We start from the raw sequence: 27,759 nt of genomic DNA on the forward strand, positions 1-27,759 counted from the left end.
TCGCCACACTCCCGCGCCTGTTCGGGTACGCTGAGGGAGAATTCTGAATGTCGATTTCACCTAACAAGCATGTCTTTCAGGACTTGTGGGAGGAAACCGGAGCACCCAGAGGAAACCCATGCAGACACCGGGAGAACGTGCAGACTCCGCACAGACAGTGACCCAAACCGGGAATCAAACCTGGGACCCTGGCGCTGTGAAGCAACAGTGTTAACCACTACCTTTGCCTTAGACCCCTAAGGTTAACTCATTGTTGAACGTTCCCTGATGGCCATGACAAACTGATTAAACACGTCTTGTTCATATATAGACCCTCTAATATAAATCCAGGTACATCTGATGGTCCAGTCTATTTTACAGTGGCTCATTCCATAATAGTTGCCTCAGTTAAACTGGAAGCCTCGCTGCTACACCACATAAGCAGCACCAATTTAATACACTGTGCATTTCCAATGAACCAAGGAATAAACTGCCGAGTCCAATAGGGAGTCAAACTGAAAGACATTGAGTGTCGAGATGGCTTTTCAGCTACGAAGTCAGAGTCGATATTTGCAATAACCCATAGCCTATTTTTCCCGGTATAAATGTTAATAGCGAATTCAGATAAGAAAGGTCCATGAAAAAGTGTCGCCAAACATCATTCCTACCCTCCTCTCTGTATGCTTATGCCCCGGTCACTTTATATTTTTCACATTAAAATTAACAAGAAAAAGTGTGAGAAATGTGGTGCCCAGAGTTCATCTGATGTGAGTGCAATGTTGCAACAAAGTCAGCGATTTCCTGTTGCTGTGTGTGTACCAGACAGCCCTGATATGTACAGACTGAAGGGAGCGGCTCAGTGAGCACTGGGGAAGTTCTGATGACCCCGTCTGCTTCAGGACTGAGAGTTACAGAATTGGGGACACAATGGGTACGTAATGATCCCCATCTGCTTTCGGAAAAGTTAACAAAATAGATTCTCGAAACGTTTTCTTTGCGCTATGTACGACGACTGAGTTTGCCTTCAGTTAATTGCACAGGGACTGTTCATTTGCAAACATTGTAAGGTTGTATTTGAGTAGCTGGTAATGGTGCGTAAGCAAAAGAAAAATGTCAGGGGACAGTTATTGTTGAGTGACATTGGGGTCACGTACGTTACAGTTTATTCACTCCAAACTACGTTAACGCAGCAGAATAATCTGCTGATTTGGGTAAAGGTGTGTTGCCAGATTGCAGAGTGCACTGGTAGCATTTTCGATTCTTTAAACAGTTTTTAAAAAAATGATGATCCGGTGATCAGTCCCTTGATCAAAGAGGAGAAACTCTTCACGAACATCGCGGCGACCCTGTTAGTGCTTCCTTTTTTTTGTTTAACTGGAAGGATGGTGAAATGATAATTAGGACTCAGGCGTTGCAGACACTGGATCACTAATAGGACATTGCGTTCCGACCTGTAAGACCATAAGATATAGGAGAATTAGGCCACTCAGCCCATCGAGTCTGCTCCGCATTTCAATCAGAGCTGACATTTTTCAAATCCCCATTCTCCTGCCTTCTCCTCATAACCCCTGATCCCCTTATTAATCAAGAACCTATCTATTTCTATCTTAAAGGGACTTAGCCTTACACAGCCTTCTGCGGCAATGAGTTCCACAGATTCACCACCTTCTGGCTGAAGTAATTCCTCCTCATCTCTGTTTTAAAGGATCGTCCCTTTAGTCTGAGATGGTGTCCTCTGGTTTTAGTTTTTCCTACAAGTGGAAATATCCTCTCCACGTCCACTCTATCCCGGCCTCGCAGTATCCTGTGAGTTTCAATAAGATCCTCCCTCGTACAGACCCCGAGTCCTCAACCATTCCTCATACGACAAGCTCTTCATTCCAGGGATCATTCTTGTGAATCTCCTCTGGACCCTTTCCAAGGTCAACACATCCTTCCTTAGATACAGGGCTCAAAACTGCTCACAATACTTCAAATGGGGTCTGACCTGGATTGTTTATTGGACATGTAGCAATAGAGACTACTGTCTCACCTTTAGTTACATTTACTTTGAGGAATGGGGTTTGAAACTTTGCCGCAGCTTTCTTCGAAAAATGAAATGAGTAGGGTAGATTTGGTGGATGGAGCACATTAGACTCGGAAAGAATGGATCTCATGTAGCAGAGGCCTGTTTTGGCTGCTTCGATTCTTACATTTTGTGTGTAGGTCTTGAACATTTAGTCCAAATTCTGAATGGGGTTCTTGCCTACTTGACTACTGCTGCCAGACCAACAATGACTGACCATCCATCTATCAAAGCCTAAATTATTACAGCTAAAATATATGTGGCCTGTACATTTGGATGGATGGTTCAAAGCTGGTTGAGGAAGCATTTTGATGGCAACATTCTTGAAAAAGCTGCTCACTGCTGGAAATGTGCAATAATAATCATTTATTTTTACAGAAGAATTAACCAAATGCCATATTGGAATTTGGGGATTGTTGGGTATTTGCGTTTTAGCCCTGATGACTTCTCTTGTAGTGAACGTCATCTACTGTACAGCGAACCGTCAGAAAGGTGAGCGCCCTTTCTATTGTTCAACGTCTTAAGTTTCAATTTTCAGTTGTAAACATGTATCCTTAAATTCTTACGAACTTGTTTTCTTTAATAAGATATACTAGCAGCATGACGTTCATTACATTCCTAAACACTCTGAAAGGCATGAAGGACACACTATTCCTGCTGTATTGAGGCATGAATCCTTTAATGCTGCAGAGCAGGGCCCTGCACTCTATCCTGTATGTGGGCAGCATGGTAGAATAGTGTTTAGCACTATGGCTTCATAGCGCCAGGGTCCCAGGTTCAATTCCCAGCTTGGATCACTGTCTGTGCGGAATCTGCACGTTCTCCCCGTGTCTGCATGGGTTTCCTCCGGGTGCTCTGGGTTCCTCCTACAAGTCCCAAAAGATGCGCTATTAGGTAATTTGGACATTCTGAATTCTCCCTCTGTCCCCGAACAGGTGCCGGAATGTGGCGACTAAGGGCTTTTCACAGTAACTTCATTGCAGTGTTAATGTAAGCCTATTTGTGACAATAAAGGTTTAATAAGTGCAACACTCCCCAGCTACAAGAGGAAAAAATTGGACAGGAGAAAAGATTGCAGAGGGCAAACAGAATAATTGAGAAAGGACTGAGGCAACAAAAAAAAAGAGACAACTTGAAATAAATTATAACGTGATGAGAAAGTGAAAAGTGGAAACACAACGCAATCCGATCATGTTTTTAAAACTTGGTATTAATCTCTAGGTTGGTGATTTGAATGACAACTTAGCAGTGACGGAGAGCAAATATGGTAGTTGGGCCCATTTGCCACATTTCTCAAGATGTTTTTGTCTGAATATAATTTCATCCTTTGAGGGCCAGAGTATTAACTTTTTTTAAAGCAACTTTACAGTGGGTTTAGAGTTTAACTTTATTGCAGATTCAAACTGAGCATTAGTTTTCATGTTCTGGTTAAATGTATATTTGAATTAGAATGTTATTTCAAGTATATTTTAGATGGATAATAATGATTTGAGAAACGATGTTTACCAACTTGAAGTATCAAGTGAATAGCAGATAATGCAGTAGTGAACTTTCCTCACTGTAACAAATTATTTCATTGTAACTTTCCATCGTTTATAGTGTGCAAAGCATTGTTTCCAATATATCAGAAAACCAAAGCTACGTTTGTCTATGCGTAGGGGCAGCAACAGTGCAGCAAATGTAGGCAGTACTGTAAAATTGCTGGGCTCTTGTAATTTGGAGATAGAACCGTGAAAATATGTGGGCATGAACTTCCAAAACTTTGCTTTGTAATTCAAAGCACCAAGGTCAATCTCTGCAGGAAGAAAACAACATTGTCTCGTGCTGGTCACTTCATAATCTAAAATGATAAGAGTATGAGGTCCAAAAGAGCAACTAGAGGACAGTTAATGGAAAGATAATGTTTGCCAAGTAAACGGATACAGTGCAGATCAGCTTGTTCACAGAATCATGGAATAGAATCATAGATCTGTTACAGTGCAGAAGATGGCCATTGGGCCCATTGTGTCGGTGCTGGCCCTCTCAAGGAGCAATTTAGATAGTGCCACTTGCCTGCATCCCTCCCCCTACATCCTTGCACGTTCTTCCCTTTCAGATATTTAGAAAATTTAGAAAATGTAGAGAACATTATGACACAGAAGGAGGCCTCTCTGGCCATTGTGTCTGCAACAGCAAGATACAAACCACCCAGCCTAATTCCATTTTCCAGCACTTGGCCCATGGCCTTGGAGATTATGGAACTTCAGTTGCATATCAGATACCATTTACATGGATTTCTGCCTCCAATACCGTTTCCCAGTGATTCAAACCACTGCCACCCTCTGGGTGAAAAGATTGTTTCTCATCTTCCATCTACTCCTACCAATCACTTTAAACCTATGCCCCCTAGTCACTGACCTTTCTGCCAAGGGAAACAGTTCTACCCACCCACTCTATCCAGGCCCCTCACAGTCTTGTGCATCTCAATCAAATCTCCCCTCAGTCTCCTATTCCAAGGAAATAAACCCCAGTCTATCCAATCTTTCATCAGTCTGCCATGTGTAACTTTGTCAAAAAGCTTTGCTAAAATTCATGTAACCCACATCAACTGCACTAACTCGTCAATTCGTTGTTATCTCCTCAAACAATTCAATCAGGTTAGTCAGATATGTGGCGGGATTCTCCTGTGCGTGGACCAAGTCCCCACTTTGGTGTCACCAGCCCCGGAATTCTCCGCACTTCCGGGGGCTAGGTGGACGCAGGAGGGGTTGGCGCCAAAGGGACTGCGCGAGTTAGCGCATGCGCCGGAGGGCCGGCGTGATCTTGCGTATGCGCAGAACCGTTGGTGTGGTTCCACGCATGTGCACACTGGCCGGCATATTCTGGCGCTTGCGCAGGGGGTTGTCTTCTCTGCACCGGCCATGGCGGAGCCCGACAGGGGACAGCGCGGAAGGAAGGACAGGCCTGCCCCCACGGCACAGGCCTGCCTGCAGATGGCTGGGCCCCGATCGCGGGCCAGCCCACTGTGCCCCCCCGTGGTCAGATCCCCCCCCCCCACCCACCCCGAGGACTGCACCAGTCGACTTTCCTGCCAGGTCCCACCGTGGAGAATTGCCGTGGGGAGGGGGGCGCTGATCCCCGTCCCCACATGAAAACCGGTGCCGGAGAATACGGCAGCCGGCATCAGGGCGGGATTCGCGCTGCCCCCCCCCCCCCCCCCCCCCCCCCCACCGTGGATTCTCCAACCCGCCGGCGGGGCAGAGAATCCCGCCCATGATATTCCCGTAACAAATTCTGTGGATTGTCCTTAATTACTATGCATTTCTAAGTGATAGTTTATTTGGTGTCTCAGAATTGATTCCAATTAGATTAATTGGCCTGTAATGATTCAGTCTTTGCCTCGCTCCCTTTTTAAACAAATGTTAGCAGTCCTGAAGCATAACCACTGCCTCAAATGAAGATTGGAAAAATATGGTCAGAGCATCTGCTATTTCCTTCCTGTCTTTTAACAGCCTGGGGTACATTTAATCAAGCCCTTTGACATATCCATTTTCAAGGATGCTAATTCCCTTAATACTTCCTCTCTCCCAATGTTCATCGCATCCAATACTCCATGCACCTCCTCCTCAACTACAGTGCCTGCATCGCCCCCACTTTTGTGAAAACAGATTCGAACTATTTAAGAACCATACCCACAACTTCCGCCTCTACACATATATCACCTTTTTAGTCTTTTATGGGTTCTGCCCTTTCCTTAGCTATCCTCTTACTCTTAATGCACTAATAAAGCATCTTTGAGTTCTTCTTGATTTAACTTGCCAATATTCTTTCAGATCTTCTCTTTGCTATCCTAATTTCTTTTTTCATTTTAACCCAACACTTTCTATACCCTTCGCAACTTTTGCAATATTGGGTGCTTAATGTCTGACATGAGCTCTGTACGTTTCTTTACATCAAGGACACTCTAGATTTGGCTGTTTCACTCTTTTTTAATTAGTGGGTACATGTTTACCCAGGACCCGTTGAATCTCTTTTTGAATGCCTCTCACTGCTTCACCCTCAAGTAGCTATTTCCAATCCACTTTTGCTAAATCACTCCGCAATTCAATAAAATAGGTCTTATCCCAATTGAGAACTTTAACTCCTGTTCCATCTTTGTCCCTTTTCCATAACTGTATTTACTCCCAACTATAAGAGTGTCACATTCTTTTAACTTGTTGGTTAGTTTATATTGTGCGAGAAATAATTTAGAATTCTGGCAGTAGACTAGGGTTAGCGATTCAATGGACTGAAGTTAAAGCCCGCTGATCGGTGCATTTAGTGGGGTGTTTTTTGGTGGCAGGAGAGAAACATCCCGCTTTCAGATAGTACTTTGCCGCTCTTTCTGGCTTCAGGGAGTTGCTCCCTGCCGAGGCTGCACTCAAGGGATTTCCTGCTGGCTAACCCAGCAGAAATGGCTGCTCGCAGATCGGGGTGCCATTTTGCCCAACAACCCCAAACTCCCCCCCCCTGCTTTTTTGACCCCTCTCAACCCCCAGCTCTGGGGAGGCCCCCCGAGAACCTCCGCTCATCCCCCTCTACTTGGCACTGCCCCCTGGGCCTGATCCCTGGCACTTGGGCACCTTGGCACTGCCAGCGCGGCTTTCCTAGCACCCAGGCACTGCCACAGTGACAGGGTGGCACCCTGGTACTCCCAAGTATCTGGGGACCCAAGGACCGTGGAGATTGCCCCAGGTGCCATTATGCCTGACCCAAGCGGCCGGTGAGTCCCAAATGAGCAGTCTGGCTCATTTAAATATTCAGGTCTGCATCTTACGCAGCGAGGGAGAGATTCAGATCACGTCGGGTGACTCGCCATCGGCCAGGCACAGAGCCCAATTTAGGGGGTGGCGTGCAATTTACCTGTTGCACCCAGATTCGAGCTGAGTGTAACGGGGTTGCTGAATCGCACCCTAGATTTCTTACCCATAAGCTTAATTTAGAAATTAGCTAAATAAGATCAACTGGATTATGAATATAATTTGCTGCCTTTTTGGCTAAAACAATACAAAACAAGACTTGGGCCATCAAGAGAAATATTCCATTTCAACTATCACACAAATATGTTCCAATAATTTGGTTGTTTCTAAAAATCATGTTTGTTTGACTTGTAAGAATGAACCATACTTTCTGATTTACAGCTCACAGACCAATAAACCACAGCGATAAACAATTGCAGAGGTATGGAAATCTCAACTAATCTTCCAGTTGCCGGGACTCTGAATCATTTTTCTTATTGTGGAAATATACTTATCAAAGGATCTGCGTTGTCCTCGAGCCTGATGAGTTACATTTGTACAGGAAACCGATCTAAATAAGTCTTGGGTCCCTTGACTATGTCACATTGGGCATTAGTACAATTTTTGCCATCGGATCACACTGGCCAGGTTTTCCCTTGAAGTCAAAACACGAGTATGCATATACCAATGTGTGACTGACACAGGGCACACTGCTTGTGTCTAGATGTGCACAGTGGTGTTCTGAAATTCAAAGGAGCCTGACACATACAGTGAATGTGTGATAAGTATAATTGAACTTTTATGATTTAGTGATATTGCCTTTCATAGATTTTACAGTGCAGAAGGAGGTCACTCAGCCCATCGAGTCTGCACCGGCCCTTGGATAAAGCACCCTACTTAAGCCCAAACCTCCACCCTATCCCCAACATTTTTGGACACAGGGCAATTTGGTATGGCCAATCCACCTAACCTGCACATCTTTCGAATGTGGGAGGAAACCGGAGCACCTGGAGGAAACCCATGCAGACACGGGGAGAATGTGCAGACTCCGCACAATAAGTGACCCAGTGGGTCCCTGGACCCTGGAGCTGTGACGTGCCATATTTAATATGCTCCAGGAATCCAGATTTGTACAGATAGATTGGACAAGGTGAGACCATTAGATAACCCACGGCTTTATCCAATGCTCCAGACATTCTTAATAAATGAGGTAAAGTTTCAAATAATCAAAGTCATCCACGTTCCTGACTTACTCACATTGACCAGCAGGCAAATATTTGCATTAAAAGATAAATCATTTTACAAGAAAATTGTTCAATTGGATCCAATCCTACAAAAGAAAGCGGAGAAGCATTACCGCTTCAGATATCAATGGTGGTAATTTGCAAGCTGATGAACATCTGATGTGCAATAGAAATATATATTTGAACAGGAACTGGTTGGACTCGATTCTGCAACATATCCTGACTGGCAATGCTAATCTGCACGATTTCTATAATTACATCTCACAAAATGTCTCTTAGTTTCTAATGTTAAATATAAAAAACAAATGCTACTTTACTTCTTAGTTCCTTTTTCATTGTAATTAACTTATTTCAAAGGTTTGCTGAATGTTGCTGCTGAAACTTGTTTGCATTAACAATGATGGCCATTACATGCAAACGGAATAGGCCAGACAACTAATCCACAATCAGAAGAGCTTTTTGTAAACTCACTTATTTACTGAAATTACTCAGTCAGTATTCTAGGATTGATTATTTTAGCGGAGGCTTTGTTCCTGGATTCTTCGCTCAAAAACGATGTTTCATAGCAATGAATCGCAATATTGGCACAAAATCTTATTTCAGATTTTTTGAAGTGTTCCCGATATTGGGTTGAAATAATAAATAGTTTTTACAGATATATTATAAAAATGTTGTCGGCTACGTTAGGAGGTTAAACTGTCATGGACAGAAATTGTGCTGTGGAGACAGGATGAATACAATGATTAAAACTCTGTTTGGCCACATCCACCCAGTTGAAGTTAAGAGATGCATGAATGGGTCCTGCTCTGCTCCTTGAGACACCAGTATCCCAAAGGGTCCTAAAAAGTAAGGTGGGGGGGGGGGGTTGTTGGGTTACGTGTATAGGGTGGATACATGGGTTTGAGTAGGGTGATCATGGCTCGGCACTACATCGAGGGCCGAAGGGCCTGTTCTGTGCTGTACTGTTCTATGTTCTAAAATAGCTGCCAAGTTCTCATCTATATGAATGCTAGATTTAGCCAGCCACCAGGACTGCTTGATTTTAGACATTTAGGTCGCAGGATACTGGTCGCCTTGTGCATCAAGGTTTCTATCTGCAGTCTTGAATTATCGCCTTGTGATCTTTTAGTTCTGAGACATAAAAGATTAATATTGCAGGCTGCTTTCCACTGTGCATCAGATCGGTTCCATTATGATTTCAGTATTGACAGTGTCCGAGAGGAATGAACCAGAATTAATGAATAGGAAATCACCAACAATAACACTCTAGAATGCACACAAATGTTAATTGCACAATTGATTATAAAAATAGAAAAGTGTATAACCCATGAATTTAGAAGTCTTTTTGTTTTACGTACTGGTGAGACCCTAGCTAGAGTACTTAATGTAATTTTGGTCTGCCGGTTTCAAAAACAACAGCAACTTGTTTATAGTAGTGTATTCAATGTAATGAAATTTCCCAAGGCAATATGTTCTGGCAATATTTGACACCGAACTAAAGAAAGTGACATCAGAACAGACAGCCAAAAGTTTGGTCAAAGAGCGAGATTTTAAGGAGATCTTGGATTTTCAATCAAATTATTTTCTAAATGTTTTCAATGAGTTTTCATATTTTGTATCCAACCATTTACAAAACAACACTAAAGTAACACATTCATAACTGAAGAACATCTCAACAACAACTTCCTGTGGAAGCCTTCTACTATTCCACGGATGGTGAATTTTATTTTCTCCAGCCTGAGAAATTCCGCCATGTCAGATGGACAGTCTGCAGTCTTGGGTGGTGCTGTCAGTCGCCAGCCAATCAGGATTCTCCAATGAACCATCAGGGAAGCAAAGGCTAGGGCGTCTTCTCCCCTTCCCATGAAGAGATCTGGCTCCACACTCACTCCCACAACCCTGGACATGGCCCCAAAGAAAGTTGTCCAGTCCCCGACAAGTCTCGGGCAGGACCAGAACATTGGGTGTGTTTGGCCGGGCCTCACTGGCACCGTTTGCATATGTCCTCCACCTCCAGGGAGAACCTGCTCATTCAAGTTCTTGTTAAGTGCGCTCTGTGCACCACCTTTAGCTGCATTATGTTCAGCCCTGTGCACATAGAGGTGAGGTTTCCATGTTCAGTGCTTCAATCCAGTGTCCTCCCCCTACCTCCATGCATAGTTCCTCCTCATTTTTTCCTCGTCTCATCCAGGGATGAGCATACGTCCTTCAACAGTCTCCCATACATGTCAGCACAGCTCGGTGCCTCCCCGCCCCTCCTGCGGGTTCACAGGAAAGATCTCGCTCTTGTACGGGTTAAGCTTGTAACTGGAGGCCAATACTCCTTTAGGAGTTTCATTATCCCTTCCAGGCTGGACCAGGGGTTCAAGATGTAGAGGAGCAGATCATCCACAAAGAGTGAGACTCTATGCTCTCTCTCTCCCCTTTTGATACCTCTCCACTCCTTTGCTGCTCTGAGGGCGATTTGTAATTTTTTCCCTCCCATCCGCCAGTAATTCCACAGTTGGGGTCAGCTGTTGCCTGGCCATTCTCTCCTTCCTGCCTTTGCGCACCTGGAATGCAATAATTTCTTCCCTTTCCCCCATTGTCTAGATTCCCCCTCTGTACCGTGCACCCCCCCCCCCCCCCCCCCTCGTACCTCCTGCGCTTATTTGCCAGCTGTGTGATGGCCCTACCCTGGGGAGCAATATTTTCCTTCCCCACCTGTTGTGTTCTTCCTCACCCCCCAACCTCCCTCAACTGATTCTGCACGTTATCGCTCTCACCTGCTCCTTCTAGGGACGTTGAAAGCGAGGCAGTTCTGTTGTGCGCAGTGATCCTTTACATGGGGTTTATTTCTACTGGTGCCGCTGCCTTCCCAGCCCGTGGCTGTGCACAAACGCGTCTGCCTTGGCCGGTGGAGTGAAGTAGTACGCCTTCCCCGGAACAGCACCCACACCCCACACTTGTAAAAGGGCCGCCTTGGCTGTGTTAAATTCAGCGTGTCCTTTGGCCAGGTCTACCCTAATATCCTGGGACACTCAGATCGAGTTGCATTCCCATCGGCAAGACTGTGATTGTCTTTCCCAATTCAGAATCTTCTCCCGATCCTGGTACCTGTGAAGTTTTGCTATGATGGTTGTTCTCGCGCTTTAGGCTGTGGCCTGAGTGCCTTATGGGTCTGTCTATCTCCTGGGGTTTGGGAAAGCTCTCCCATCCAACCAATCTACCCAATATCTGGGCCACATATTCAGAGGGGTTCTTGCCCTAGATACCCTCTGGCAGACCCACGAAGTAGAGGTTTTGCAGTGCGACTGGTTCTCCTGGTTCTTGACCTTCTACTTCAGTGTCCCTTGCGTCACCAGGCTACTAGACTAGAAGGGCTTGAGGTTCATAAGGAGGAGGTGTTAGCGATACTGGAAAGTGTTAAAATAGATAAGTCCCCTGGGCCAGATGGGATTTATCCTAGGATTCTCTGGGAAGAGGAGATTGCTGAGCCTTTGGCTTTGATCTTTAACTAATCTTTGACTACAGGAAAAGTGCCAGAAGACTGGAGGATACAAATAGCCCTTTGTTCAAGAAGGGGAGTAGAGGCAATCCCGGTAACTATAGATCAGGAAGCCTTTCTTCTGTTGTGGGCAAAGCCTTGGATAGGATTATAAGAGATAGGATTTATAATCATCTAGAAAGGAATAATTTGATTAGGGATAGTCAACATGATGTTTTGAAGGGTAGGTCGTGCCTCACAAACCTTATTGGGTTCTTTGAGAAGGTGACCAAACAGGTGGACGAGGATAAAGCAGTTGATGTGGTGTATATGAATTTTAGTAAAGCGTTTGATAAGGTTCCCCACGGTAGGTTATTGCAGAAAATATGGAGGCATGGGATTGAGGGTGATTTAGCGTTTTGGATCAGAAATTGGCTAGTTGTAAGAAGACAGAGGGTGGTGGTTGATGGGAAATGTTCAGACTGGAGTCCAGTTACTAGTGGTGTACCACAAGGATCTGTTGAAATGAAATGAAAAATGAAAATCGCTTGTCACGAGTAGGCTTCAGTGAAGTTACTGTGAAAATCCCCTAGTCGCCACATTCTGGCGCCTGTTCGGGGAGGCTGATACGGAATTGAACCGTGGTGTTGGCCTGCCTGGGTCTGCTTTAATAGCCAGCGATTTAGCCCAGTGTGCTAAATCAGCCCCTGTTTTGGGGCCACCGCTGTTTGTCATTTTTGTAAATGACCTGGAGGAGGGCGTAGAAGGATGGGTGAGTAAATTTGCAGATGACACTAAAGTCGGTGGAGTTGTGGACAGTGCAAAAGGATGTTACAAGTTACAGAGGGACATCGATAAGCTGCAGAGCAGGGCTGACAGGTGGAAAATGGAGTTTAATGCAGAAAAGTGTGTGGTGATCCATTTTGGAAGGAATAACAGGATGACAGAGTACTGGGCTAATGGTAAGATTCTTGGTAGAGTGGATGAGCAAAGAGATCTCGGTGTCCATGTACATAGATCCCTGAAGGTTGCCACCCAGGTTGAGAGGATTGTTAAGAAGGTGTACGGTGTGTTAGCTTTTATTGGTAGAGGAATTGAGTTTCGGAGCCATGAGGTCATCTTGCAGTTGTACAAACCTCTGGTGCGGCCGCATTTGGAGTATTGCGTGCAGTTCTGGTCGCCGCATTATAGGAAGGATATGGAAGCATTGGAAAGGGTGCAGAGGAGATTTATCAGGATGTTGCCTGGTATGGAGGGAAGATCTTATGAGGAAAGGCTGAGGGACTTAAGGCTGTTTTTGTTAGAAAGAAGAAGGTTAAGAGGTGACTTAATTGAGGCATACAAGATGATCAGAGGATTAGATAGGGTGGACAGTGAGAGCCTTTCCTCGGATGGTGATGTCGAGCACGAGGGGACATAGCTTTAAATTGAGGGGAGATAGATATAGGACAGATGTCAGAGGTAGATTCTTTACTCAGAGAGTAGTAAGGGCGTGGAATGCCCTTCCTGCAAAAGTAGTGGACTCGCCAACACTAAGGGCATTCAAATGGTCATTGGATAGACATATGGACGATAAGGGAATTGTGTAGATGGGCTTTAGAGCGGCTTCACAGATCGGCGCAACATCGAGGGCCGAAGGGCCTGCACTGTGCTGTAATATTCTATGTTTTATTAACCTTGTCATTTCTGTCTCCAAGGAGGCGATTTGGTCACTCTGGTCGGTCACCAATTTCTCCAGGTCTCTGATCATCACCTCTTGTGCCTCCAACCATTGCTTTGTCTTTTCTAACACCACCTTAAAGGGGGCCGGGGCGTCTGCAACTGCTGCCTTCACTGTTGTCATTATTTTGAGCTTGATGGCACTGTGTTTTAGTAGCTCCTGAGTCAGGAGGGCCATCCACTCGCTTATTGGTGGGTAGTCTGGCATGAGCCCTGGCGACCCAGCCTGCTCGGATGTGGCTGGTTCCTGCTCACCCCGTGTGCTCGCCGACGTCCTGTTCTTCCCCTCTCGGCTTTTGCTGAATCTACTGTCGTTTCAGGTCCTAGAGTAATTCACATGCATTTCTTGGTAGTTGTGGTGGTCTTGGAGGGGTTTCAACAGGTTTATTTTTATGCTAAAAGTCCGATTTTCTGAGTTCCCGGAGGAGAACCACCTTCCTTGCGTCCACTCAGCACAGCCCCCATCACTGGAAGTGCGTCTGTAAGCAAATTCTAAAGCTTAGGCTCTGGTTAGTTGAAACCATGGTGTAGCAAAAGAAGTGAAACATTCATTGGGCAGAATTGAAGAAAAGCAACATTCAATGGAGGTTTTTAGGGGTGGGCATTAAAAATATAAGGAGAAGGAATTAGAGGGATTTGAACTGGAGAATGAGAGTTTTAATATTGAGGCATCGTGAATCAGAATAGGTCAGCAAGCACAAGCATGATGGTGACTGGGGACTTGGTGCAAATTAGAATAGAGGTAGCCTTAGTTTAGGTGGGATCAGCTAGAGGGACAGGATGGAAATAATTGAATAGTCACATCCGGAAACAACAAAAGCAAGATTAAGAATTTCAAAAGTGGATGGACTGAAGGAGGTGTGGGATAAGCAAGGTTACGAAGGTGAAAGTGATGGAGAGGGTACTGCGTTGGAAGCTCAGCACGACATGGTTACAAACTATCTGGTATAGATTGAAAACAGTAGCCAGGGATGGGGATTATCTTGGCGGTTAGGGAACAGTATTTCAAACACAGGCCACAGATAGTGGTTTTGATGTAATGTTTAGCTGGAGGAAATTTCAATCATCCAAGACCAGATATTGGAAAATCAGTCTTAAAAGTGCTAAAGCGGGGGAATAATAGGCAAGAGAGATGCTGGTGAGGTAAAGTTGGGTGTCATCAGGGTACAAACTCGTACCAACTCCCATGGTGCAGCATGTAGATTGGAGATAAAGGGGCGGGCAAAGGTGAGATCTTTGCGGTCTCCAGAGTTAATAATGCAGGGGTGGGAAAAGACAACATTGTAGGAAAGCCTCATTTGCAGAAACAATGTGAGGGAATACCAACTTAGCTGGAGAATGGAGGAGATGCATTTGAGGAGGATAGTTTAACCATCATATGAAAACCTGCAGACAGATCAAGAAGGATAGGATACTGCATCATAGTCAGTGATAAAAGATGCATTTTGCGACTTTGGTTAGAGCAGTTTCAATGTGGTGGCGTTGGCAGAAACCTCACATGGGGTTGCAGGAAATATAGGAATAAGTTCGGGAGATGCCAATATTTTCAGGGAGTTTGGAAAGAAAAGGAAAGTTAAAAGCGGGGAGAGGAGTCAAGGGTAAATTTGTTTCACTGAAGCTGACAGGAGGCTGATAACAGCCGACTATAAAGGGAGGGCTAGCATGGGATCAGGAAGATAAATTAGGTGGTCAGCACTTAGTAGGAATGGGCAGAGAGATCAGGAGGTGGATTTAGTGAACAACATGAAATAGGAAATAGACAAGAGAATGATGGGAACTCAGAGTTAGCACAGGAGGTAAACTTTGGGGTCTCCAGAGATAACAATGAAAGAATGGGAAGAGAATGCATTGCAGGAAAGCCTCACTTGCAGAAACTATGTCATGGCATTCTCACTTAGCTGGAGAATAGAGGAGATGCCCAATCTCTTGGGGAAAACCTGGTTTGCTTGGCAAGTGGAAGGGAGATGTGGCTAAGGTAGCCGAATAGATGGTCAAGGATCTCTATGTCTCGCTCTGTTGTTGCCAGTGAGGACAAGAGTGTGGGGAAAGATGGTTAAGCAGATGGTGCCAATGTTTGTCTTCACATTCCAAGCTGATCATGAAGTAGTGCCCGGCTTTTACAGGAGACCAGTGGCCAGTTGTGAATGATGAGCTCCATCCAGCCAGATGTGGTGATGAGTGGTTAAACCAGTTGTGCACCATAAAAGGATATTCAGTTATTGGAGGAGTTACAGAGAAGTGCTGCACAGTTGATCCCAGAACTTAAAGGAATGATGTCTAGGTAAAGAAAGGACTAGCTGGGCATTTTCTCTTTAAAACAATGAAGGTTGAGAAGGGATAATAACAAGAATTTTTAGCTTGGACAAATTAGATCCAAGAAAGAATGAATGCTTAAAATAGTCACCTGAAAAAATTAAAGGCAACAAAAGAATATAAAAATAAGTTCCTCCTGCACTTTTGAACTAAATGTAAATAAATATGTGGAACAGATTACTGGCAAGGGTGGTAGAAGAAGTAAACTTAGTGGATTTCAAGAATTACATAGATTCTCATCAGCAAAATAATTCAGGATTCATGGAAATGCTCAATAGGAATACATTGATGGGTTAGCTGGACCAAAATGTGCCTGAAACAGTTACTACGTTATTATATATTGATATATTGGAGTTAAGACATCACGATATGGAATTAAAGGGTATAGTGATCATGGAGGAAGGTGGAAAATCACATGGAACGGCACAAGTTACATAGTGCATTAACCATTCTGATTTACAAGCTGACAAATACATAAGAGTGTATCTTTACAGACTAGAAGCTGTGCCCAAGGCAATCTTAGAGTCATACAGTACAGAAACAGGCCCTTCAGCCCATCATGTCTATGCCGACCATTGTTTAAAACTATTTCAGTAAAGGAGCAATAAAACAGAAATGCTGCACTATTGGTGTAATTCTTTATTTAATGTAATTGTCTTGTTTTTACCCTTTAGTACTGTGATTCAGGTGGATGACAATCCAATTTATGGTAATCTCAACCAGGAGAACACAGGTATGCTTCCTATTCTTAACATACCATGTAAAATCATTGCTCAAATTGGAGATAACAGAAGTCTGGAATTATTGAGAGTAATGTTATCATACATTCAGCACATTCATATCAAGACGCTATGCACAACTTTGATCAATGGCTTGTTTAAAATGTCGACAAGATGTTAAGTCATCGAAGAGCATCAGGAAATTTGACATTGTACACCAAAAGATTAAAGGCGGGATTCTCTGGTCCCCCAGTCACGTGTTTCTTGGCGGCGTGCTGTTCGCTGGCAGTGGGATTTTCTCTTCCCGCTTATCAATGGGATTTCCCATTGAAGCCACTCCTCGCCCCTGGGAAACCGGGGGGGGGGGGGGGGGGGGGGGGGGGGGATTCTGGCCTATATATAACCCAATAAACTAAATAACAATGGACTGCAACCTCTGGGGCTGGATTGTCTGCCACCCGCCGCTGGGAGTGGAGTTCCCAATGCGGCAGACAATCTAGTGTCGGTCAAAACCAGGATCGGCTTCCTGATGCTCCAAAGATCCTCCACTGGCAGCGGCATCAAGGTTCATGCCCCACGCCAGCAGGAGGATGCAAATGGTGATTTAGATCCATTGCATCCTACTAGATGGGCCGGGCACCATATTCCTGAACCCCGCGTGATTCTCTAGTCTCTGGGCCTGGATTCACGTGGACGGGAATTGGTGCAGGTATTTACAAACATGGCCCTGATGCAGTGGACCTCACAGTGAACAAGGGGGTAAACTCTTCAAGGGAGTTCCCCCCCAAAGTCCATCGGAGGGCCATCCTCCCCCCACAACAAAGCCTGCCCAAGACCCCCCCACCCAAGACCCCCCCCCCCCTTGACAGAGACCACACTATAGACCCCCCAATTACAGAGACCCCCATAAGAGAGATGCTTGTCTGGAATCCCCCCCATAAAAAAGACACCTACTTGGATGCGCCCCATAAGAGAGACTCCTACCTGGAAGCCCCCCATAAGAGAGATGCCTGCCTAAAACCCCCTTCTATATGAAAGACCCTTACCTGGATGCCCCCGTAAGAGAGACCCCTGCCTGGAAGCTGGACAGCTGTCAAGACAGAGGCAGTGAAACAAATTGCTGCTTTTAAACTCACCTGCTGGTTCAGGCAGAGGAAGCACCACAGGCAAGTTCCTGGAAAGTGAAAACCAATCAACTGGGTTTAAAACCCCTCAGATCTTTCACCTGCAAGCCTTCCATTCATATCTGTAAAATTGCTTTAACTAGGCTGCGATTGACAGCTTCCATACACACCCAGCTGTCTGCATTGTTTCATTCATCTTCCTTCAGGCTTGAGTGGCTTTCAATAATAATATTATAATAATCGCTTATTGTCACAAGTAGGCTCCAACGAAGTTACTGTGAAAAGCCCCTAGTCGAAGTCTAATCTGTTTTTGCTTTCAATTAAAATATAAATATGTTTCAGAAAGGTGATGTACACGTGACACTTCCACTTTCTGCACCAATGTGTGAATTAACCAGTTAAGTGCTTTAAGTGCTCTAACTTCCTCTTGATCTCTGCAGAAAACATTTCACAGTCCTTAATGTGGACCAAGAGCTGTCAATCATAGTTAGATGTTTATAAACTTCAGGGGACCCCCACAATGGGACACCTCATTCCCTGGGACCCCCCCCCCCCCCCCCCACCAAGGGAACTCCCTGCCCAAATCTTCTTCCCCCTCCCCCACCCTATAGTCAGGCCCAACTTCCAGCTGACATCTTGGTCACTGCCACTCCACCCCCCTCCCACCCCCAACCAAGCCCAGTCAGGCCCAACTCCCTCATTCTTCCACACCCTGGCAGCCAGCAGACCTGGCTTCACTCGCTCCGGCAAACCCCCCCACACCCCACAGCAGCCAGCAGCACTATTCTGTATTACAGTAAAATCCCAAGGATACAAATCTGTGCAAGCTAGCAGCTACAATAACTGTGGTATGGTTAAAAATTTTAAAGTCAGAAGCTTAATAACGAGTGTTAATAACAAAGAAATCATTATGAACAATTTTTGGCCGCAGAAAATAATCAAATGAAAACTTTTTGTTTTTAAAGTTGAAGACGAGAGCTGTTATGAAGCCATGACACCGGCTAATAGATATGGAGATGAAACCAAGGTATTTCTATCAAGGAGTGAATCCATCAGCAATTCATATCTCAATTTATCAAACGCAGTGCTCAATTTGATAGGACATAGGAACTTTGTGAAGTTAATTCAGCATTCATATTCCTACTTCATGCCAGGTTACAGGACATTTTTTTGAAATTTGTCTCCATGCAACATAACTTTAAACATAATAGTTGCATAATATTGAGTTTGCCACATTTGGATGCTGAAACTATTCATTGCAAAACTGGAAAGAATAGAAAATAATAACAGTGACAGCAAGGTACAGACCCTGATGGTGTTTGGTAGAAACAATGTTGCATGTAACGGGATTGATCTATATGGATTTGATCTTTGTATATTTATCATAATAGCAGAATTTTTAAAAAAAATAAACATTTTATTGAGGTATTTTTGGTATAGTAACAACCAAATAAACAATATACATGAAACCATAAAGATAGTGCAAAAGCCGTTTACCTTTCGTCAGGTCCCACTATTGATCCCCTACCCACTATTGACCCCCTACTCTAACCCAAACTACTCCCCCCCCCCGCCCACCGTCTGCTGACAATTAATTTTCCACAAAGAAGTCGACGAACAGTTGCCACCTCCGGGTGAACCCTAACAGTGAACCTCTCAAGACGAACTTGATTTTCTCCAAACAGAGAAAGCTAGCCATGTCCAATAGCCAGGTCTCCGACTTTGGGGGCTTTGAGTCCCTCCAAGCTAATAGTATCCATCTCCGGGCTACCAGAGAAGCAAAGGCCAGGACGTCTGCCTCTTTCTCCTCCTGGATTCCCAGGTCTTCTAACACCCTGAAAATCGCCACCTCCAGACTCAGCACCACCCTTGTATTTAAAACCTGGGACATGACATCAGCAAGCCCCTGCCAAAATCCCCTAAGCTTTGGACATGTCCAAAACACGTTGACTCTACTCAATGCGTCTGCCCATAGACCATCCTCTATCTCACTTCCCAGTCCTTGGTCTGCGTCTCCTCCGACCCCATAAGTTCCTTATAGATGTCCAAGACACTCCCCTCCCCTACCCACCCTCTGGAAATTACCCTGTCCTGAATTCCCCTCAGCGGTAGGAGCGGGAAGGTTGACACCTGTTTACGAAGGAAGTCTCGCACCTGCAGAAATATCTTGGCAATGGTGTCAAAAGCTGAAGAGAAGTGTTTTCTTATTAATGCTGCTTTGATATCATGCATCTTCATATACAAGCGCTGCCAGCTCTAGACATGGAAGTCTTGACAACTAACACCATTGCTAACTTGCCAGATTCACCATTGCTGGCTGCTTAAAATGCTCACTTTGCTTTAAGAACTCTCTTTCCAGCTTTCACTCTTAATAAATCAGACAAGTTATTTGGTATTGTCACTGGTTGTGCTGGCCAGAGTCACTGAGTGGGAGATGGCAATATGAGCATAATCATAAATGCAATGCAAGAAAATTTCAAGTTGCCAGTTTCACAAATAATTTCTTCATCTTGATGATCGAACATTGAATATCATTGCTGTTAAAAACACTAATTTTAAATTGAAAGGTAACTATTGCTAGGCTGAACGGCTCAATTACTCCTGGGCTTCGAGGTACTGATTGTCTCAGCAATAGTCTAGCCAGAATTTCCACAGCTTTTAAAAAGGTACAGGACGTTCCTTTAGGAAGCATTTTTTTTTTCATTCATCGCTGGCCAGACCAGCATTTATTGCTCATCCCGAATTGCCTTCGAGTAGGTGGTGAGCTTCCTTTTTAAACTGCTTCAGTCCATTGGGTACAGGTACACCCACGTGCTGTCAGGGAGTTCCAGGACTTTGATCCAGCAACATTGAAGGAACAGTGATGTAGTTCCAAGTCAGAATGCTGTGTGGCTTGGAGGGGAACCTCCAGGTGGATTGGATTGGATTTGTTTATTGTCACGTGTACCGAGGTACAGTGAAAAGTATTTTTCTGTGAGCAGCTCAACAGATCATTAAGTACATGGGAAGAAAAGGGAATAAAAGAAAATACATAATAGGGCAACGCAAGGTATACAATGTAACTACATAAGCACCGGAATCAGATGAAGCATACAGGGTGTAGTGTTAATGAGGTCAGTCCATAAGAGGGTCATTTAGGAATCTGGTAACAGCGGAAAAGAAGCTGTTTTTGAGTCTGTTCGTGCATGTACCCCGAATTCTGCCCGATGGAAGAAGTTGGAAGAGTGAGTAAGCCAGGTGAGAAGAATCTTTGATTATGCTGCCCGCTTTCCCTAGGCAGCGGGAGGTGTAAATGGAGTCAATGGATGGGAGGCAGGTTCGTGTGATGGACTGGGCAGTGTTCACGACTCTCTGAAGTTTCTTGCGGTCCTGGGCCGAGCAGTTGCCATACCAGGCTGTGATGCAGCCAGAAAGGATGCTTTCTATGGTGATGTTCTGCTACACCTGCTGCCTTTGTCCTTCTAGGTGGTAAACATCACAGGTTGGAATGTGCTGCTGAAGGAACCTTGGTGAGTGGCTGCAGTGCATCATGCAGATGGTGCACACTGCTGCCACTCTGCATCAGTGGTGGAGGGAATGGATAGTTGAAGACAGGGCCGGCTCAAGGTACCGGCAACTCGGGCAGTTGCCCGGGGCGCCATGTGCTAGGGGGCGCAATTTGAAATTTGCTGGCACCGCCTCTTCCGCGAGTGCATTCTAAAGTCAGAAATCCCTGCATGGAAAGCATTCTCAGCACACCCTCCCTCCAACCACGCTGCTCCCTGCCAACCCCAAGTATCAATCCGCCCGTCTCCTCTCTCTGTCTACTTCAACATTCTTACCTGGGTTTCTGTGAGACACAATCTGTTTGCGAGTTGTTTTCTCTCGGCTCCCACCACGTAGTGATTTTTCTCAAAGGCTCGCTCTAATCGCAGGAGCTGGGACGGGGAGAAGGCCGTTCGAATCCGCTTGGGTTTTCTGGTGAAGGGGCCGTGGGGAAGCAAGCCCTCGGCTTGTAAGGGCGCAGAAGTTCAGCTTGCCCGGGGCGCCAGCAACCCTCGGGCCGTTCCTGGTTGAAGATGGTGGATGGGATGAATTGCTTTGTCCTGGATGATTTTAAGCTTGTGCAGTTGGAGCTGGATTCATTGAGGCAAGTGGACAGTTTTCCTTCACACTCCTGACTTGTGCCTTGCAGATGTGGACAGTCAGGAGACACGTTTCTCGCTGCAGAATTCCCATTCCCTTGGACTCCAGTTTTGCTAGGGCTCCTTAATGCTCTACACGATGAAATGATGCCTTGATGCCAAGGGCAGTCACCGTCAGCTAGATCTTTTGTCTTAGACTAAGGCTGTAATGAGTTTAGCAGCTGAGTGATCCTGACAGAACCCAAACTGAACTGAGCAGGTTATTGCTCAGTACGTGCCACTTGGTCACACTGACATTTTCCATCTCTGATGATTGAGTAGACTGATGGTTCAGTAATTGGCCGGGTTGGATTTGTCCTGCTTTGTCGACAGAAAACCCGGACAGTTTTCCACATCGTCAGGCAAATGCCAGTGTTGTAGCTGTACTGGAACAGCTTGACTAAGGGTGTAGCTTGTTCTGGAGTACAGGTTTTCAGGCTTATTGCTGGAATATTGTCAGGGCCTGTAGCCGTTGCAATATCCAGTGCCTTCCGTCATTTGTTAAGATCACACGGAGTGAATCCAATTGCCTGAAGAATGATGTCCGAGTTGGAGGTGTTTGCATTGTTGGGGCGGTAGGGGAGGGATTAGAAGGGTGGTTGCAAAGGGAAAGGTTTAGAAATAACTAAACATATAAAAGCAGCAATAACTTTTTTATATCTGTCCAATTCAGATACTTGACCAGGGCCGGGATTCTCCCCTACCCGGCGGGGCGGGGGGGGGTCCGGCGGGAGCCTTCCGGGCGGGAGGCCTCCTCAAAGGTGCGGAATTCTTCGCACCTTTAGGGGCTAGGCCCGCGGCGGAGTGGTTTCTGCTCTGCTGGCCGGCACGAACGGCCTTTCCGGGGCCGAAAGGGCTTCGCCTGCCGGCGGAAGTCCGCACATGCGCCAGAGGCAGCTGACGTCATACCGGTGCATGCGCAGGGATCTCTTCCGCCCCAGCTATGGTGAAGGCCATGGTGGGGGCGGAAGAAAAAGAGTGCCCCCACGGCACAGGCCCGCCCGCCGATCGGTGGGCCCCGATCGCGGGCCAGGCCACTGTGGGGGCAACCCCTGGGGTCAGATCGGCCCGCGCTTCCCCCCCAGGACCCCGGAGCCCACCTGCGCCGCCAACCCCTCCGGTACCAGAGGTGATTTAAACCACGCCGGTGGGTAAGGCATGTCAGCGGCGGGACTTCGGCCCATCGCGGACTGGAGAATCACAGCGGGGGCCCGCCGACTGGAGCGATTCCCGCCCCCGCTGAATCTCGGGGGGTGGAGAATTCGGGACACCAGCCCCCCGGGGGGAGTCGGAGAATTCTGCCCCAGTTTACTTACTCAAAAGGTTTTACCCAGATGACTTTAATAGTGAGGAGAACAAAGAACAAACAATTATAAATTCAACAAACTTTATTAAACACACAATAACCCATAAATTAACCCGAAATATATACTACAAACATCCCAGATTTGGTTATACAACCCGCAAAGATGGCTTGATTGAACTGTTGGTCTGATTCTGGAGTCCCTCTGGTCCATCGTCATGAAGGCGAGTCTTGCTGGCAGCTTCTTCCTTCCTTCTCTGGTCAGTCTTCTGGATGGTCAAGGTCACCTCCTACATAGAGTCTTTGCTGCTGATCTGCCTTGCATGCCTATTTTTATCCCCACTCCCTTGGTGTCCTTTTGCCATTTCCTCTGACATTCTGCCAATGAGGTCCTGGGAGGGGCTCTGGTCCCGATGGCAAGACACCTGAGCCAGACCCCATGTGGTCTGCACAAATAAGGTAACGGCAGTAACTCTGGGCGTCCAAGTCTGGCTCAATCTGGGCTATGGTCAGTAGACCGGTGCATATCAATAGGGTGCAATAATCTCTTGGCAGGCGATTGCCAGGGCAAGTCCAGACATGCCCAGGCAGTCTATCCGAGTTTGTGCAGGTGTTCTAGTCTGAGGGCCCTGTTGATGGTCCTGTCGCTGTTTGTTCCGGGAACGTATGTCAGCGATCAGGATATGGAACCAGTTGGGGAGGCATTTTAAGTTGGAAAGATTGTCGGTGCTGGTGCCACTGTGTGGGAACCACAGGTTTCGCTTTTAAAGCAGACCAAGCAGGCCAGCAGCACGGTTCGATTCCCGTACCTGCCTCCCCGGACAGGCGCCGGAATGTGGCGACTAGGGGCTTTTCACAGTAACTTCATTGAAGCCTACTCGTGACAATAAGCAATTTTCATTTTCATTTCGAGGGTGGGAGGTGGACGGGATGTATGGGAAGTAGAGGAGGCGGACGTGGAGCAGGTCTGGGACATGCTCTTGGAGGGGCAGTTTGTGAGGCTAGACCAGCTGCAGGAGAGGTTTGAGGTGTCGAGGGTTAGAGAGTTTAAGTATATGCAGGTGCAGGACTTTGCGCGTAGAGTGGCAGACGTTCCCCAAGCTAGCAGAGTATACGCTGTTCGAGCACCTGCTGCTTCCTGGCAACTTGGGAGAAGGCAGTGTTGGAGATATATACAGGAGGTTGGGGGAGCAGGACAGGGCACAAGTGAGGATTAAGAGTAAATGGAATAAGCTGGGGAGGGAAATAGGTTGCGGCTATGGTGTGAGGTGGTAGCATAGACCGAGCAGCACAGTAGCATCCAAGGTCCCAGGTTCGATTCCTGGCTGGGTCACTGTCTGTCTGCATGTTCTCCCCGTGTCTGCATGGGAGTGCACCGGTTTCCTCCCACAGTCCAAAGGTGTGCTGGTTAGGTGGATTGTCCTCAGTGTCCAAAAAATGTTAAGTGGGGGTTATTGGGATACAGTAGAGACGTGGGCTTCAGTAGGGTGCTCTTTGCAAGGGCGGGTGCAGACTCGATCGGCCAAATGGCCTCCTTCTGCACTGTAAATTCTATGACTCTAATTCTATGACACTGTGAGGTGATGCGGTGGGTGAACTCGTGCTCCTCCTGCACGTGGATGAGTTTGATTCAGTTTAAGGTGGTGCATAGGGTGTACATGACTCGGGCGAGGATATGTGGGTTCTTCCAGGGTTGGCCAATGGGAGTGAGAAGGAGGGGGGGGGCAGATGAATCATGTTCTGGGGCTGTTAGAAACTGGAGAGTTTTTGAGAGGCGGCACTTGGGACCCTATCTATAATAGGGGTGGCATTATTTGGGGTTTCGCAAGTGCAGGAGCTGCTTGAGGGGAAGGGGGCTGATGTGGTGGCTTTTGTCTCTGACTGGAGAAGATTAAGTTCGAGTTGAGGGGGGAGGGCTTTGGGGTGCAGTGGAGGTTGTTCATGATGTTACTGGAATTGTTTGTTGCGGTGGTGGGGGGTGGGGGGTGGGGCTATAACAGGCGAAGAATTGTGATTTGATGGACTGTTCATTTTGTTGATGTGTGTTTGGAATAAAATACCTTGTTTAAAAGAAAAGATAATGGTGACATGGTAACCCTTGAAAACTAAATCTGTAATGGACATTGTTAATGCTTTAGATTTATAATGGTAATTTTATTACAAATGCCTACCTACATCATCTTTCAATTCTTGCAATTGACCAGTGTCAATGTGGCATATGTTCAGTGGAAACCCCACACCACTTTTCTTCTGTATACACAAACTCTATTCATGTCTTATTTGCCATTGACTGAAAAACGTGTGAATTGCTATCCGCTGATTTGAGAATATAGTGGAAGGCTTTGCCACTGTCACCTTATATCTTTCAAGTATACTTTGAGCATGAAATAATCTCCATATTCTAATAGGCTGCTGTGTTTGTTCATAGGTGGTGATTGAAAATCAAATGTGTTATGCATCTCTCGATCTTTCAATGGAACGAAAAAAACGACGCAGAAAGATGGAAAAACAAAAGACAAATAATGATATACCACTGGATGATAATATGCCACTTAACACACATGCATTGACCACCAGACCCAGCCTTTATCTGAACAGCGAGCAACTTTCTTTTAATGAAGATAGAAGAGAAGAAACTAGTCACGATGATCCAGTTATTTTTTACGGCAGGATAAATACATCTAAAAGCACCGTATCAATAAATGATACAGTAACAGCATTTGACAATTCAAAGTGACTGTTAGTTTGTGCTGGTATCAATGCTGGTAAGATTTATCATGAAAGAATGCAACATCCAAGGAAACGTGTACAAGTTTATGAAAGTTGGTTTGTGCATCATTTAAATGGGAAACTAGGGAAGAACAAACTATTTCCAGTTTTAAATTGTATCACATTTCCAGAAAAAAAAATCCATTTTAGAAACGTCATTTTAAATTCATGAGCAGTGAACCGCACTGAAAATGAAACATGCCAATTTTAATTTTTTCCAGAACTTACCCATTAGCTAATCTGAACGTTTAAGTTCATTCACATGTCCGAGGCCTCCATGTTGTAACTCATTGAAGACACAAGATAGAAATACATCATCTCTGCCTCTATCCATCCATTTGAATTTAGCAATTGAGACCAGGGGAAGCAGGATGACCAATATCACATGTTTGAACTGAGAATTGATTCTTGAGGTGTGGAATTATTAAAAATATGCAATTGTTTGAATGTTTGAAATCAGGTCACTTCAGAGTTTGAGCTGGAGCTGTGCTGTTTGGCAATACTCTTGGTTTACAAATAAGCCTAAAAATAACTGAGTATGCCATTAAAAAAAAAATAGGTGAGATTCAAGGCTCCCCGAGGCATGCATCGCCAGTCTCCCGGGTCTTACTTGAGGCCAACTGAAACCCTGCTGTCCATGCCCTGATTCGCACAAATTCTGTTGATTCTTCACTGATGTTTGTTGATCTACACTAGCTATCAGTTAAGCAATGCCCCAATTTTAAAATTCAAATTTTTGATCTTGGCTTTGCTATCCCTGTAATCTCCAACAACATTGTGCTCAATCTGTGCTCCTCTATTTCTAGCCTTTTAAGCACCTTACTCTTAATCACTCCACCACTGGTGGACATTCATCCTTCAGCACTTCATCTGTGAGAGCCTCAACATCTGGAATTTCCTCCCTCAACCTCTCTCGTCTTCTTTAAGGCACTCCTTAAAATCTCGCTTTGATCAAAGTTTTGGTCATCTAGTGTTTACGTTAAATAGCATTTATATAAGTACATTTCTCTGACTTACCATTGGATGCTATTGCAAACCAGGAAAAACAAACTTTCCTTATTGTGATTAATATAGATTGTAGCAACTGTAAGACAATGATAAATGTCAAATTCTAATCTGATATGCAAGTTTAAAGGCTTAATACATCGCAAGATACATGTTTAAACAGACAGCTATATATGTGCAAAGTTAAGTTGTGGCCAGTCACCTCAAATTGCACTTGAAAATGTTTTTTGCGGTAGGAAATCTGCTTCACTCAGCAGTCTGTGACTTCCCTTTCATTCAAGTGAATAAGCAGAAACGCACAGGCTGGCAAATATGGAAATTATTCCTTTATTTTTCAAATAATCGCCAACATGATAAAATCGAAAATAAGATACTTCAAGATGAAGTCTGAATGGACAGTCTCAACCACTGAGGGACCACAATCAAAGATTAGTGGAATGTCAGCACTTAACTTAAAGACATGTGGTGAAGATTGTGGTCAACGTGCATTGTAATCCTATAATTTATTTTGCCTTTAACTGAACAGGAATGATCTCCATTTTCATTTAATGGTTAGGTCTGGGGCAGATTTTGAAAAGGTTGTTACTTCTAATAGGAGGCATTAACAACACAGGTGATGGGGCAACATACTATTTGTAGATTTGCTAACAAAATGGTAATGTTAACGATTATATTCTCTTGTATATGGAGTATGTATTCTGAAGTTACTTGCTGCAGATTATTTAAATAAACATTAAATTATATAAAGTATTACATTTTGATATATACTTCTTGAGCTAAAATTAGTCTACGCTGTAAATGTAAGATAAAGGGCAGCAGGGTAGCATGGTGGTTAGCATAAATGCTTCACAGCTCCAGGATCCCAGGTTCGATTCCCGGCTGGGTCACTGTCTGTGTGGAGTCTGCACGTCCTCCCCCTGTGTGCGTGGGTTTCCTCCGGGTGCTCCGGTTTCCTCCCACAGTCCAAAGATGTGCGGGTTAGGTGGATTGGCCATGCTAAATTGCCTGTAGTGTCCTAATAAAAGTAAGGTTAAGGGGGGGGGGGGGTTGTTGGGTTACGGGTATAGGGTGGATACGTGGGTTTGAGTAGGGTGATCATGGCTCGGCACAACATTGAGGGCCGAAGGGCCTGT

The 27,759-nt window shown here is 45.3% G+C and overlaps 1 protein-coding gene across 2 annotated transcripts; it reads left to right on the plus strand.

Annotated features, from left to right (window-relative positions):
• The first annotated feature begins 735 nt into the window (after positions 1 to 735).
• LOC119968897 (T-cell receptor-associated transmembrane adapter 1-like) lies at positions 736 to 27,373 on the plus strand. Of its 2 annotated transcripts, none has more exons than XM_038801864.1 (6): positions 736 to 910; positions 2,423 to 2,536; positions 7,204 to 7,243; positions 16,218 to 16,276; positions 18,352 to 18,413; positions 25,281 to 27,373. In XM_038801864.1, exons 1-6 carry the CDS (start codon positions 907 to 909, stop codon positions 25,587 to 25,589), a joined length of 588 nt encoding a protein of 195 aa, XP_038657792.1. In that variant the 5' UTR covers positions 736 to 906; the 3' UTR covers positions 25,590 to 27,373. The 2 variants fall into 2 exon arrangements, with proteins under 2 accessions (XP_038657792.1, XP_038657793.1); XM_038801865.1 differs by having other exon boundaries at positions 2,423 to 2,533; positions 7,202 to 7,243.
• Positions 27,374 to 27,759: the final 386 nt, after the last annotated feature.

The sequence above is a fragment of the Scyliorhinus canicula genome, chromosome 7, assembly GCF_902713615.1.
Source record: "Scyliorhinus canicula chromosome 7, sScyCan1.1, whole genome shotgun sequence".
Taxonomy (NCBI): domain Eukaryota; kingdom Metazoa; phylum Chordata; class Chondrichthyes; order Carcharhiniformes; family Scyliorhinidae; genus Scyliorhinus; species Scyliorhinus canicula.

Bases quoted from the DNA above. Each gene is read 5' to 3' on its own strand.
- LOC119968897 (XM_038801864.1), top strand. The intron at 2,537-7,203 runs GTGAGCGCCCTT...TCTGATTTACAG, and splicing joins TACAGCGAACCGTCAGAAAG to CTCACAGACCAATAAACCAC. The intron at 7,244-16,217 runs GTATGGAAATCT...TTTACCCTTTAG, and splicing joins AGCGATAAACAATTGCAGAG to TACTGTGATTCAGGTGGATG.